This window comes from Macrotis lagotis, chromosome 1, assembly GCF_037893015.1.
Source record: "Macrotis lagotis isolate mMagLag1 chromosome 1, bilby.v1.9.chrom.fasta, whole genome shotgun sequence".
NCBI classification, from domain to species: domain Eukaryota; kingdom Metazoa; phylum Chordata; class Mammalia; order Peramelemorphia; family Peramelidae; genus Macrotis; species Macrotis lagotis.
The window spans coordinates 114,138,990-114,154,485 of record NC_133658.1 but is presented as its reverse complement, the minus strand read 5'-3'; the positions used below and the strand labels follow the sequence as shown (position 1 = coordinate 114,154,485).

The following is a 15,496-nucleotide window of genomic DNA, read 5'->3' as shown; positions in this document are numbered from 1 at the left end:
ATATTTCAAGTAAAATCAGAAGCAATTGACATTACATGTTAAAAAAATCATGAGAAAAATAAAACTGACAAAACCTTTATATAATTACCAAATGATTGCCAAAGTGGGAATTTTTCCAAATAATCCGGGTGCTAGCTGTCAGGTCATAGAATGAAGTTTAAAATGAGTAGGAGATGGGGCAGCTAGGTGGCACAGTGGATAGAGCACCACCCCTGGATTCAGGAGGACCTGAGTTCAGATTTGACCCTCAGACACTTAATATTTGCCTAGCCATGTGACCTTGGGCAAGTCATTTAACCCCATTGTCTGTATAAATTAAAAAAAATTTTTTTAAAAAGAAGTAGGACATTTGGAAAAAACAAAATTTAGAAAAGAAATGTGTTAGCATAGGAAATCTTATCTTACCTGTTGAAACAAACTATCAGTTGAAAAATTCAGAAATCAACAAAGGTAAAGATATTGGCTCAGACTATTACTGTTTCTTAGAAGTTTAATATATTCAAAATACTCACAATGATGAATAAGCCAGAAGAGGTTGGAATCTGCCTTAGCCAATGTTAATAATTGTAGAGTATCTCTCAGTTCTAGGAAACAAAGAAGAGAAATCATAAGTAGTCAATAGAGAATAGACCCCCCCCCTCAAAATTCTCAGTGTAGCTATATAGATATAGCACAGTGGAAAGAGTTCTAGATTTGGAGTCAGATAAACTGGGTTTATATTGTCCTTACCACTTAATAACTGAGTGACTTTGGGCAAGTGACTTGACTGTTTTGCTCATAAAATGAAGAAATTAGAATAGATGATCTTGATTCTATGTATTATTAAGCTGAATCCATTATAAGTTTGTTACCCATTAAAGTTGTTGTTGTGTTTTTTCAAAAAGAATAGAAAAATTCACTTGTTAACCTTGTTCAGAATTATTTACTGTATGGTTTAATAGATAAGTCACTTATATTTTCTGTGCCTCATTTTCTTCATGAAATAAAGGGGACTGACCAGACTGGATGACCTGTGATGTCCCTAGCAACTCTAAATCTACCACTTAAATGTATTCATTGCTCTTTGATTTAAAAAATAATTCCAGAAGGAAGAGGAGGGAAAAATTCATTTGTTGACCTTGCTCAGAATTACTTGCAGTATCGGTTCAATAGCTAACAAAAGGTAACTGGCAATACAATATAAAGTAAAGCAAAAAAATAATTCAGGTTTTCAGCTAAAGAGAGAAGACAGTGCAAGATCTTGCTTTTCATTGCTTTCTTTTATTCTGTAGATTCTTATGGGGTTTAAAAAATAAATTATGAGGATTTCAAAAAGCTCTAGACATTATTTTAAAATATTCATTCTGCTTTTAGAAGTTTGTCTTTTCACCTTTTTCCAACAGTTGCTGCTTTTTCTTGGAAGATTGACTAGTTTAGTATAGCATGATTTCTGTCACAGAAATAATAATGTTTCTTAGTCTTCAGGGTCATGAGAGGGTATCAAAATGGTATATAAAGTTTTACTCTTTACTAATTTTGAATCCATTCATTCTAATTTTATTTTTCAACTATATGACTTTCTTTTTTCCCTTTATTAATACAACATTGTTTTTAGATTATAATTAATCTCTTTCTTTCCCCCCTCTTCTTTTAGCTGGATGAAAATGTAGAATAAGGTTGCCTATCTAGTCCTAAGAATTGCAGGAACAATTCAATTAACTTCAATTCAACGAACACTTATTGAACACCTATTGTCTATAGTTTATTATGCTAAGATTGGGGGAGATAAAAATTAGATAAAAGCTAGTGTTACCCACAGGGAGTTCACAATCTGTTAAACAAATAGAATAAGTACTGTTATATTTGCAGCATCATTCTCAACTTAATATCCTCCATTGAAATTTATTTGAGGGTTGTTTATTTGAATTAAAAATTGTTTTTGTTAAGAATACAGTCACATATCCAATAAAGATAATTGTCAAAAGGTTAATATTTTATATAGTTACTATACTTAAGAAATGCAGATATATTTAATTTGTTATTTAATTTTTCACATTCAGGTTGACCTACATTTTAATTCCAATGAACAAGTAAAATTAATTGGAACTGTTGTTTAATTTAGAGATTGCAGTACTCTCCTGACCTGGTGAGCTTTATGATGGAGTTGAAGATGCTTTTGGTAAGAAATTTATTCTAATATTGTATTACTGTTCTATAGATTTTTTATTGTTTCTATAACTTCATTTTAAAGTGACATAATTGGAATTTCAGATTCTCCCCTAACACCCTATAAAGTTATTGTGTTAATGTAGGAAGGACTACACTACATCCATTCCTATTAACTATGTTAATTCCAGGTGGATTTTGTTTGATTAAATGATAAACTAATACATAGATCGTACTTACTATTTGCTCTGGACAGTTGGTGAAGGTCATGAATGTTACAAATAAAATTCTTTCAGAGAACTTTTGTAAATCCAAGAAGTTGGATAATTATGCTTAAGATTGTAAAAGAAACATCAGATTCCCTAAAATAGTTGTATATGTAAACTAGTCATCAAAAAACATTTGAATCTTTAAAAATTATATGTCACTTTTATTTTTACCAACTTTGATAAAAAAAAGAAAAGTTTGATGAAGTATGAGAGGTAATTAAAAACTAATAGCTAAGTGAAAGCTTGGGCCATAAACTTATATTCTGTGGACTTCATTTTCCTTATCTGTAAATGATCTGATTAGATGAAGTGATCTTGAAGGTCTTTGTTTTGTCGATGTAAAATGAATTTTTGCATTATGTGATTTTTAAACACCCCCACACACAGACATATACACCCATGAACATATGGGTGTATACATATGCATACACAGGTGTGTGTGTGTGTGTGTGTGTGTGTGTGTGATATTATGAGCAGCCAGGTGGCCTAGTGGATACAGCACTGGGTCTGGAGTCAGGAAGACTTGAGTTCAAGTTCAACTTCAGGCACTTATTGCCTGTGTGACCTTGGGTAAATCACTTAAGCCTGTATGCCTCAGTTTTGTTATCTATAAAATGAGCTGGAGAAGGAAATGACAAACCACTCCAGTATTTTTGCCCCCAAAAACCTGAAAAATGACTAAATAATAGCTCTGTGTGTATACATAGCTGCCTATACATATTCACACACATGTATATATGAATGTTTGTGTTCTCTAAGAATGAAAAAGTTTTGAGATTTTTATTTATACTCAGATTACTAAGAACAAATGGTTTTAAAAACAGAAATGTTCATAAACACCTTAATGATTTATTTCTTTATAATCTTATGTGCAGCATGTACCAAGAGTAAAATATTAAAAAATAAAAATAAAAGTTAACTTGTCTAAGGAAAGTTTTTCCCTTAGTACAATTTCTTTTTTCTTTTTTTTTCCTTAGGTTTTTTTGCAAGGCAAATGGGGTTAAGTGGCTTGCCCAAGGCCACACAGCTAGGTAATTATTAAGTGTCTGAGACCGGATTTGAACCCAGGTACTCCTGATTCTAGGGCTGGAGCTTTATCCACTGTGCCACCTAGCCACCCCAAATTTCATTTTTCTTAATAAAATTAGGAGAGGGGGCGGCTTTGTGGCGTAGTGGATAGAGCACTGGCCCTGGAGTCAGGAGTACCTGAGCTCAAATCCGGTCTCAGACACTTAATAATTACCTAGCTGTGTGGCCTTGGGCAAGCCACTTAACCCTATTTGCCTTGCAAAAACCTTAAAAAAAAAATAAAATTGGGAGAATTCAGAACTTTACAAGTCAAGCTGTAACATGTTGCAAATAAGTTAAATGTTATGTGGAAACTAGAGTAATGCAGTTCTCCCCTATTAAGCAGTCTTTATGGAAAATAATTCTTTTTATTAGAATTCATCATTCACAGCTGTACTTATCACATAATTTGAAAAAGTTAATGATTATATTTAAAAAAGATAGAAAATTATGTTTATGTTTTAGTTTAATGTAAAAAAATTCAAGTTTGTCATCTCTCAAGCACAAAAGTGACTCAGTGGGAACTCTAACCTTTAGAACTACTGAGGTGTGATTTCTAAGTTGCATAAAATATCCAACATTTTATATTTCATATACATATTTATAGGAAAATGTGATTTTTTTTCCTATCAAACTTAGCTCATGTTTAAAAAAACAAAAGAAAGTGTAGACTTCTGATTTTATTGCCCATACATGACTTAAGAGATCTTAAAAATATAAGATTTATTAGCAAGATTTTTGGGGTTGCTAAGTTATAAAATGATGAAATTCATCATCAATGAAGAAATTATGATGTGTGATTTCTTTTAATGATTTAAGCAATTATAAAATTTATATTGATGCAACTGTATAAATTTTATATCTTTAAGTTGTGGCCCCCGAAAAAATGAATTGCATTTCCTTTACAGGTACTTTCTCTTTCTGTAGAGATTGAATAGCAGCAATGATCATCTAGAAACACTGACTGAGCCTTAAATACTTTGCTATGAATTTTTTTTATATTGCTGTTTGGTTGTTATGGTTAGGATGACTTCATTACTCTCCCCATTTTAATATCATTTTTCCTCCACAAGACATTTCTTTTAATCAGCATATCAACATAATTTGTAGGAACATTTATTTTTCTTTTGTGCTTGCCTTTTGGACTGAACATGAAGTTCTGAAGAGTTATATGATATCATTGGGATGATGACAGACCTGTCTAGTTTTAGAGAAAGATTGGCTTAGTAGCCTGTTTTTTAAGCCATAGAAAATAGATCTGGCTTTTCTGCAGCAAATTACCTAAGATACAAGGACTAATGAAGCTTGATTATTTTGAGCCCTACTTTTTAAAACCCAGAGAGTACTTTGGCAACTTCAACATTGGATTATTTGGTATTCCCTTCCCATCTTATGGAGACTCAATTATAATAGTAATTTTGTGATTATGGACCTATCTTGATTTCTCATTGCAAAAAGCAAAAACTACAAAGAAAATCTAGTTGATAATAGTTTTTGCATAAGGGGGTAGTGGTGGTGGTTAGTTTTTCTTTATTGGGAGGCAGTATGATGTAGTGGAAATAGGAAATTCTGAAGATTTTAGTTCAAATCTCACCCTGGACACATGACACAAGTTATTTTTTTCTCATTTGCAAAATGGAAATATTAATACTTTGTACAACCTATTTATTTCATAAGCTCATTGGTTACAAAGTACTTTACAATCTTGAAAATATTACAGATAAATAAATGAGTTTTATTATTAATAAACATGAAGAATTTTCTGATTTTAATAGTTCATAGCCTTTCTGAATAAAATCTGAAAAAATGACATTCTAAAATAAACACTCATTTCCTGCATAACAACAAAAAATACTTAATATTTTAAAATTATACTTTTAGGATTATGGTTATTTTTAGCATAGTATTAAGAATTTTTAATAAAAATCAGTATGTCATATTGGAATCAGTATGTCATATTGTAGAGACAGTTTCTCAGTTAGGAAGAACAATAGTCACATTTTATACCCAACCCCAGTTTAGTTCTAATCCACTAAATTGTGGGAGATCTCATCTGGAGCTCCCTACACTCAGGAAAGCACATGTCCAATTAAAAAAGAAATCACATTTTATAATATTACTGAAAATTATGTGAACTTCTTGTTTTCCAGATATGTATTTTCTCTATTGAAATTTATGTGTAGGCATTTATAATCTCATAGACCTGGAGCTGGAAGGGATCTCTAATATTTCCATTTAACAAATAAGAAAATAGAGGCCAGGAGAGAGCCTACCTTCACACAAGGAATAAAAGAATGATTCAAATCCAGGCCTTCTGACTCTAAATCCGGTGTTTTTCATCTTCCCTATTGTACCATCCTGATTCTATTAGGATTATAGATTTAGAACTAGTCCTGACCTTGGAGGTCTACCAAATCAAGCCCCTTGATTAAGGTATAGAAAGTTAAGTGATTTGCTCAAGATCATACAGTTTTAATTAGTTGTCTTTGAATTTAAATTAGGATCTTTCTAACCAACCAAGTCCAGTACTGCATCTGCTAGACTTATACTGACTCTGTTAACTCCACAATGTACTTTTATCTTAATTTCAGAACTAGAATGATCATTTTGACAATTAGTTTTAAGACTTTGTTCTCAAAATAGTAAATGTACAGTTATATCATGTAGAGTTACACCATTTGTGAAGTTTAAAAAGTTCGATAGACAGTTATTTTATTAATAATGCTAGTAAATTGCTCCCCCCAATGATTCAATGAGTTCCCTCTACCAATGCAGATCAATAGTTGCTATAACTTAGAATAAAGAATTGCCTGGGTAGCACTAAGAGTTTGTAACTTACCTAAGGTCATACTATGGGTTAAAATTTGATAACTCTCTTTTTCTGCTTTTCTCTTCCCCTCCCAACTTGGATTTTTTTTTTCTGCAAAACTTAAATTTTCTGTCTCATCCCCAATGTTTTTCTTGTCAATTCCTTTCCTCCTTCTGTTGCACTCCTACACTTTCATAATGCCTTCTGGCTTTTCTGACAATGTGAACACCAAAGTAATTTGTAAATATTTCTTACAGTCAATAAAATTGAAAGTATCTTAAAATATTTTTTCAAATGCCAAATTTGTAAACGTTAGCAACTTCAAAATGGAGCAGTATTCATTCTTAATGCCAACTGCTCCAGTATTGTTGATTTTGATCTTGTTTTCTTTATAAATTTTCATTGTAGTTTTTGAGTGTATCACCTTGGAGAAATAAAAGAGAGAAATCTAACCATAACTCTGGTGGATCAGTGATTTGGGTTTATCCAGTGACCCATCCCTGTCAGTTTAGACCATATCATTCTTGCTGGATCATCTTTTGGATCTTCCATATGAATTCCATACTATGTGTAGGGTGAAGAGGGCCTTTCTCTCATTTGCTTGACTATTATTGGTTCAGTGGACTTAAGAAAACCTGACTTCAGATTTAGCCTCAGGCACTTATTAGTTCTATAACCCTAGCCAAGTCACTTAATTACTACCTGCCTCTGTTTCCTCATCTGTAAATTGAGGATAAAAATAGCATCTACCTCCCTAGGATGCTCTGAGGGAAAAAAAAGAGATAACATTTGTGAAGTGCTTCGCAATCCTGAATGTATTATAAATATACTACTTTTCAGCTGTCATCATTGACTTGTGGGTATGATTTGTCCAGATGACTTTGGAGGTATTGGTGAATGATAAAAAGCCTCGGTGAGAAGGAACAGAAATAGTATATAAGATATTAAAGCCAATGAATGGAAAGAATTAAGAAATGAATAATTAGAATTGATTCTTATTGATTATTTTGTTTCTTTTTTTGGATAAGGATATATTTATTGGAAAAAATAGGCAAATTCACTAAAATAGTGAGTTCCTACCTTTGAACTATTAAACTTCTTGGAACATTTCATGAATTACATTTTTTCCCCCTTGATAGAATCTAAAGTATGAAGAGGTAGAAGAATTTGAGGATAGTTATTTTTAGATGAACTTTTTTTTAATGGTCTGAGTGACATTTATTGGCTGGTGAAGACTAAGAAATCTTAAATCCCCTGCCCCTGCCATCCTCACTGACTTTCTTTATCACCTGATAAATTCTTTAACTTTCTCATGCTTCAGTAGAACTGAGAAGAGGTTAGAATCAGTCAGATTTATAGGGTTTTTGTATTAGCCCAGAGAATTTTAGTGAAGTTGTTTATAATAATTTGGTGCTCATCCCATCACACTAAGGCTGATATATATGTGTGTGTGTGTGTGTGTGTGTATAAAATTTGTCTTTCTTTTTAAACAGGAAGTTGCACTGAAGAATAAACAAGAGTTGTATGCACCACCACCTCCTCCTCATTACTACTCGTGTCTTGTTGAAGAAATAGAAACTCTGGATTGGGATAAGTATGTTTGTGCTTTAATATATCTTCAACATTTCAGACATCTGTGATTTCATTGTATTAATGTAGTCTCTCCACTGACATCACAGTGCATTTTGACTTTAGTAGGTGATCTTTCAGAGTTGTGTGAATGTCAAATGAACCTCTGTGAGATTAAAATTTAAAATGGTAAGCTAATCTGATGATGACACTATTTTGCATTTACTAACAAAAGCTGGTCTTTGGATACCAGGCATTTAGCCCATTCTTGGACCCATATTCAAAGCTTTTTAACTTCAAAGCCCCTGCCAATCAATGTTGCTCCATTGGTATAGGTTTTCAGAACTCAGTCACCCCTACTGGAACATGTTTTTGTTAAAATTAGAATTTAATATATTTTAGAAATGTCTTTGCATTTTGCTCTACAAAATTAAACCTGTTACCTTCAGAAAAGCACTGTTCATTTAATTTTTTATAGGTTGAAAATGTTTCATTACATTGAATGTTCTTAGCTTCTTCTTTGACTGTTTTAAAATTATGAACTAACATGTTATCACACTGAAATATATCTGGGGTCTTATCAAATTGGGAGTTCTTCCAACCATGCAGATCATTACCTATTTGTGCTTGCCAGGTTCTCCCAGAACCATTCTAGATTGTCTACCCCAGGCTCAGGATGCCTTCCTCCCTTTCTTCTGCTTTTCTTTACTTTTCCTTTCTTGTTCATACAATAGGACCAGCCTATTTTTTTTTTTTTATAATTCATAGGTTCCCATATAATTCTCTTTTTTTCTATTTTTTGTATGTGCAGTAAAAATCAACCTGGATATGGTTTCTGGAATGGATAGGATTGGTGGTTAAATAGAGAAAAAGGAAACCTTTAGACTGCTAGTGATGGAGGCCTTAGGTTAGATGATGAAATCATACTATAAGTGACTGTTATAGGGAGCTCAAATCCATTATTTTACATATGAGGAAACTGAATTGCTAAGGACAGCCAGGTGGCAGAGGAAAATGGCTAAATTCTGTATTCCTTTTTGAAGTCCAAAGTGATTTTGATTATGGGATCATGGGAGATGGTATTATTGTTGAAAGAAATAAGTTTTAAAAGTAGGGCAAAGAACTATTGATTTTATTTTTTATCATATTGAATTTGAAGACATGACAGAATGTCTCAGTAGAGATATCTTGGGAGAAGGTAGAGAGGAATTGGAAATTAGGTAGAGAATGTGGAACTAGAGAGGTGAATTCATTAAGCATGAATATAGAAGCTCATATTTAAATTGAGAATGGATTACAAGTATGTAAATGTAACTAAAGGAGAGAATATTAAAGATTGTGCTTTGTAGGAAGGTTGGAAGAAAACCAAGCTAGTTTTCAGTGCCATGGAAAGCCAGGCAGGACAGTTTCAAACAGAGGTTGATCAACACTGTCAGATGCAATTGAAAGGTCAAAGAGGGTGAAGATTTATAAAGATTAGTAAATCTGGTTATAATGATGTCGTTAGTAGGAGAGCCAGTTTAGTTCATTAGTGGAAGCCAATTTCTAAGCAATGAATGAAAAGGAAGTGAAGACTTTTTCTTTTTGGTCTACTGTTTGATTTTCTATATCTGGTACATTTTATTTTAAGTCCTTGGCACATCATAATTTGAATGACTAACTCAAATGATTGTAAACTTGAGGGCTTTTCAGAATTATAATGTTAGCTAGAATTTCTTAATATTTGGGAAAATTTGTACAAGATTTTCATCCTGTGGAACTAAGAAGCATGTAGCTATTTGACAGTAAGAATTGTGTTTTGTTTTAGCTTGTAACCTAGCACAGTGTAGATACTTTATAAGTACTTGTTGGATTGGAACTTATCTTCCTTCTCAAACTTGGCCCCCTTCTGAAGTTCAAAATTTCTCTTTAGGCCCCCATTTACCTTCCAGTCATCCACATCCATGGTCTCAGTCATCCTTGATTCTTCTTTTTTCCTCAGTTACAATTCTTTTTTTTTTTAATTTTTATTTATTTTTATTTTTGCAAGGATGGGTTAAATGATTTGCCCAAGGTCACACAGCTGGGTAATTATTAAATGTCTGAGGCTGGATTTGAACTCAGGTCCTCCTGACTCCAGTGACCAGTGCTCTATCCACTGTGACCTAGCTGTCCCCCTCAGTTCCAACTCTTGTTGATTTTCCTTCTGCAGCATCCTTTACATTTGTCTCCTCTATATTTTCCTGACCACTTTTTTTGTTTAGACCCTCATCAACTCTCATCTGAAATATTGCAGTAACCTTCTAATTGATTTACATTCTTCCAATCTCTTTCTTCTCCAATTATTCTCTATAAAGCTACAATTAATATTAGGAAGATCCAGGATCTTTTGTGACTATTCTCAATTCATGGTGTCCTAATATCTTTCAGATGCCTCAGCCTGGCATTTAAACCTTATACAGTCCCACTTGCCTATTAGGTTAGGTTATATTGTTTATCATATACTCATGTTCTAGTTTAATCTGGCCTAATTACTGGATATTATGCCTCCTTTATTCCTGCCTTTTTACAAACTATTAACCCCCTATGCCTAGAATTCTCTCACTACTTACCTCTGTTTCTTGGAACTTTAGTTTTCTTCACTCAGGTGCTGCTTTTCCCCTGAAACTTTTACTTCAGTGATTGTTGATTTTCTTTACTTCTTCAAATTAGTTTGTTTTTACTTGTCTGTATATGTGTGTATGTATTCAGTAGAATGTAACCCCCAAACAGCAAAATTCTAGCAACAATTTAATAAATATTTCTTGCCTTGAATCAAATAAAAGAATATATATTATATTTGTTTTTAAATGCATAATTTGGAGTAGTCTCTCCTGTAAAAAAGGAATTTTGAAACTTATAAGAAAGCCATTCTGTTTTAGAAGGTAGTTATAAACATAGCTATATTTTTTAATTAAAAATTTTATATTTTCTTTTTGTCAAAGGTTATGGTCAAAATATTTCTTTTTAGCACATGTAAACTCTGTAATAACTTTTCTGCCTCTCCCCAGACCCCACAAAAGAATGTGACTACTGTGTCCCTAGAGGTTAGTGGTACTTTTCAATTACTCAAGAGCATTCTATTAATGTTCATGACTGCCCACCACCACCACCATTTTGCTTCCTGCTTTGATTATATATTCATATAAATCATGACTGGCTGTCATTAGCTTTTAGAGAGGGGTATTTTCTAAAAGGATTTAGTTTTTTAAAAATGATTAAAAAATAGTTCTTTCCTCCTACTTCCTCCAAGTTTGTGGAATGTTCTTCTACCAGAACATTTAAGTTTTAGATTTAGGTTCAAGTTTAGGTATAACATCTGCAAAGGAATAGCTGATAGTTCCTCAACATACTCCTTTTAGATATGGTTGATTTTTCCTGCTGAATTTTTTTTTGTATTAATAATCACTAATAAGAGCTCACTGTGCTATATCTCATTGGATACTCATGATAACCCTGGGAAGTTTATTCTATTAGGATCCCCTTCTTACAGATGGGGAAGATGAGGCAAATAGAGGTTTAGTGACTTGCCCAGGGCTACATAGTTAGTAAACTTTGAATTTATGTCCTTGATTTCTGATGCAGAAGATGCCACCAGTTACTGGTTTCCCAGGGATACTGGGAGGAAGGAAAATCCCAAATTCTGGGGACTTCTGAAATTCATGAAACCTTTTTCAAATCGAGGGGAGGGGAAGAGTAGACCAAAGCTGAGATAGAAATGCTCTTCTCTTCTCTTCCCCCTCTCAGGCAGTTCCTCCTCAGAAGTTTTTCTAGAATCTTCTGTCTCATGCTAGACATTCAACCCTCCAATTCCAACTTGTTCAATATTTTTTTAGATGCCCCTGAAGGAACCATCAACCAGGCTCTGCAGCTAGCCTCAAGTATTTAGGTCTTACTTTGACCTTAGTGAATAATCCAAATGTTGGTAAATATAACAGAGTATGACACTTTATTTGAAGCATAGAGGAGTGGGATAGCTGGGTTGATTCATATCTTTTCTTCTTTTTTTTTCAATTCAGTGTAAACTTTGATGACAGTAGAAAAGAGAATCAAAAGCTGAACTTATTTTAGTTGATATTTGAGTGTGGAAACAAACCAAACTAAAGACTCCTTTTTTTTTTTTTGTCTCCAGGTGGATATGGATAGGACATACAAAGACTTATTTTAAATTTTAAAGGTGAATGATGCAAATAGAAAATCTCTACCTTTTTCCATGTAATTTTTCTAAGTGACTTTTTAAGGAAATATAATGAAAACACTGATGTTGCCAGTAAACGAGGTTTCCATTTTGATAGGGGGAGCATCCCAGAACAAGTAATTCATTTTGATAAAACAATCTTTGGAACAAGTAGGAAACATTTACTACAACTACATGCTCTCGAATTATAAAGGAACCTAATGCTGACAAGGAGACTCTTTTAACAGACATTTTCTTTAGGAAATGAAGCGTGTTTTTCCTTTCAATTCAGTTGCTCAGCATTTCAAATTTCTCTCTTTTATAAATGCATTATGTGACCTATTATGGAAGAAAAGAATTCCCTTTCTACACTTTCATTTTAGTTAGATCTGTTAGAGGTATCTTCTTTTTCAAATGTACAAACCTCTGCTTAGAGAGAGGTCTCAGTTAAATTTGGCAGGGAGAAGAGCTCCTTCTTCCCATTTTATTGTAATTATGAAGCAAAAGATAAAATTCATAGCAATAGTAAAATAAAGCTACGGTTTCAGTTAGAGTTTTAAAAATTACTAAACAGAGATCAAATCTGATGTCAGTGCCTCCCTTGGAGTAGATTAATAGATTGAGAGTCTAAGATGAGCTTCATGGAAAGATGTAGAACCAGAAACACCGGGAAGTAATATTACCAGAGTGTCTGTCTGTCTGTCTGTCTGTCTGTCTGTCTGTCTCTCTCTCTCTCTCTCTCTCTCTCTCTCACACACACACACACACACACACACACACACACAGATCTAAGTAACCACTCCCTTTGCTAACTCCATCTTTAAGTCTTGTCTGAGTACTATAGACATTCTCAAGTGCCTGTCTTTTTTCAATTGGACCATCAGCATTTAATAAGTATTTATAATGGGCCGATCCAGTATTGTGATACATTCTGGGAATAAAAATAGAAGCAGAAAGACAGTGCCTACCCTCAAGGTGATGATGCTGCTGTTTGTACTTCATTCATGAAGAAGACCATGATATCAGGATGATGATGCCATTACAAGCACATGAATTGAATTTGAGTGAGAGAGTGCTGTGCTAAGTCACCAGCCTCAATTTCTCCTCCAGAACCATCTGGGTCTACAGGCCAAATATGAATCAGGATGGCTGGAGATGGCCCTGAATGTGAGGCAGTCAGGGTTAAGTGACTTGCCCAAAGTCACACATCTAGCAAATGCCAAGTGTCTGAGGCTACATTCAAACTCAGATCCTCCTGATTTCAGGGTGGGTGCTCTATCTACAGGACCAACCTTGCAAAGCATAGAGAGGCTCATCACCAAAGAAATATAACCACTAATGAAGGGAGAGTTCAATATTTGGGGGCAGAGTTCATGAAACCATCTTCTAAAACTTAGATTTAGGGCCTGTGACTAGAATAGGAGCCCCTACTGATGAAACAAATCCCTGATCCTGGAATCTTGAACTCTCAGTCAACCAGGCTTTCATCCCACAAGTGTGCATTGTTATTCTGGACCAGGACCTCTGCTGGCCTCTAAGGTTCTAAATATTTGTTATCTGACTGCCCACCTGGTAGAGTGCTATCTGGGCATCATGTGCTAATGGGGGGGGGTGTTCTGGGAAGGGTGACTCAGAAGGAAGAGAAAGCCATAGATTGGTTGACAGGAAGGGAATTCAAAGTTAGGGAAATGGTCAGTATTGCAGTGTCTGCCCCTCCCAACAGTCTCTGTCTGTCCCCCCTCCCAGGGTACTTAACCTTCTAATGGAGGCAGAGAAAGGATAAATAAGTATGTCCATATTGCATACAGAGAGGCAACATATTATAATGTTTAGAGAGCTGATATCAAAGCCTGGAAGACCTGGGTTCAACACATACTGACTATGTAATCCTGGAAAAGTCATTTAGCCTCTCAATGCTATAAACAACTTTCTAAGATTATAAGAATCACAGAGAGTGCCTCTAACTTGCATTGACAGAGAGGGGCCTCATCTGGAACTTCAAGTTAAAACCCAGGGTCAATATTCTTCCTAAATTGCACATAACCTAAATACAAGGAAATCCCTAGGAGGTGGGTGCTTTATTCAGTCATTTCAATCCTGATAAAAGGAGCTTATATTCAGGGGCGGCTAGGTGGAGCAGTAGATAAAGCACCAGCCCTGGAGTCAGGAGTACCTGGGTTCAAATCCGGTCTCAGACAATAATTACCTAGCTGTGTGGCCTTGGGCAAGCCACTTAACCCCATTTGCCTTGCCAAAAAAAAAAAAAAAAAACCTAAAAAAAAGGAGCTTATATTCTAATGGATGAATATAACACATAAGTAGGAGAGGAAGAAATAGTTATGGAAAAGGAGTAATTTGGAGAGCTTTATAGACTTTCTTCATTACCTGACTTATGAGAGGAGTGCCTTAAACATTGTTAATGGGTTAGAGTTTTCCAAATTATGTTGTGAAGTTTTCAGTGTCTCTCTATATTAAAAATGGATTCAGCTTGAGCAGTGAGGTAGACTTCAATCCATCTTGAAAAATATAAATAAAATAATAGATATATTCAAATAATTATAATATTTAATCATTTAAATAAAATCAACCTGTATATTAGGAAGGGACTTCAGTTAATCCCCAGACAATAACAATAATAATAATAACATAGATTTTTTCTTTTCCTTTTAAACTTTGTTTAGCAGGACACCACTTCAGGGGTCATTTTTTAAATGCCAGTAAATCATTTCTATGATTTAAAATTTTTTTAATGACCTTTGTAAAGATTAATTTTAAGTTTTAAAACAGTTTTAGTCTTTGATTTACTCTGATGATGATTGCAGCAACAATCATAAAATTTATACTACATTTTGGAAATGGCATCTCGTGTATTTTTTGAGTCAGGTGAAACCAGTTTAATTTTTCTTTTCTGTTAGCTATAGTAGAAAGATCTTTGAAAATCTTATAGTACTATATAAATGACAGCTAGTAGTGGTGATCATTGTGGTGAAAATAATACAAATGATGATGATGATGAAAACTAGATCTAGAGTTTATTTTTCATTTTTATTACATAAAACTAATTTAAATCTAGACCTAAACTATTTAGATATCACTAATTACCAGAGGTCATCAAAAGGTGCTGGACAGTGGATAGGCAATGTGACTTTCCCCAAGTGCCCCATTCTGAACCCACCAACCTGGATCTCATTTGGACCATAAGAGCCCTTGACCTTAAGGTCCTGAGTCACATGACTTCCAGTTTGACCCTAAGGAAAAATAGAGGTTTCTATTTGCACTGTAGCTAAGTTCTTCCCATGCATATTGTTTCCTCTATTTAAAATGTGAGATCTTTAAGAGCGGGTACTATTTGGGTTTGTTTTGTTGGGCTATTTTGGTATACAGTAAAAACTTGATTAATGAATATTTTTCCCATTCCATAAACACTTTGAAGAAAGCTTG

The 15,496-nt window shown here is 33.9% G+C and overlaps 1 protein-coding gene across 3 annotated transcripts in view; it reads left to right on the top strand.

Moving 5' to 3' along the window:
- The window catches only part of FANCL (FA complementation group L), a 102,227-nt gene that overhangs the window by 32,154 nt on the left and 54,577 nt on the right, over nt 1-15,496 (top strand). For all 3 annotated transcript variants that reach the window (XM_074206608.1, XM_074206617.1, XM_074206600.1), the window contains exons 4-5: nt 2,102-2,158; nt 7,785-7,885. In XM_074206608.1, the coding sequence (XP_074062709.1) occupies nt 2,102-2,158; nt 7,785-7,885 (158 nt within the window). The remainder of the gene's footprint in view (nt 1-2,101; nt 2,159-7,784; nt 7,886-15,496) is intronic.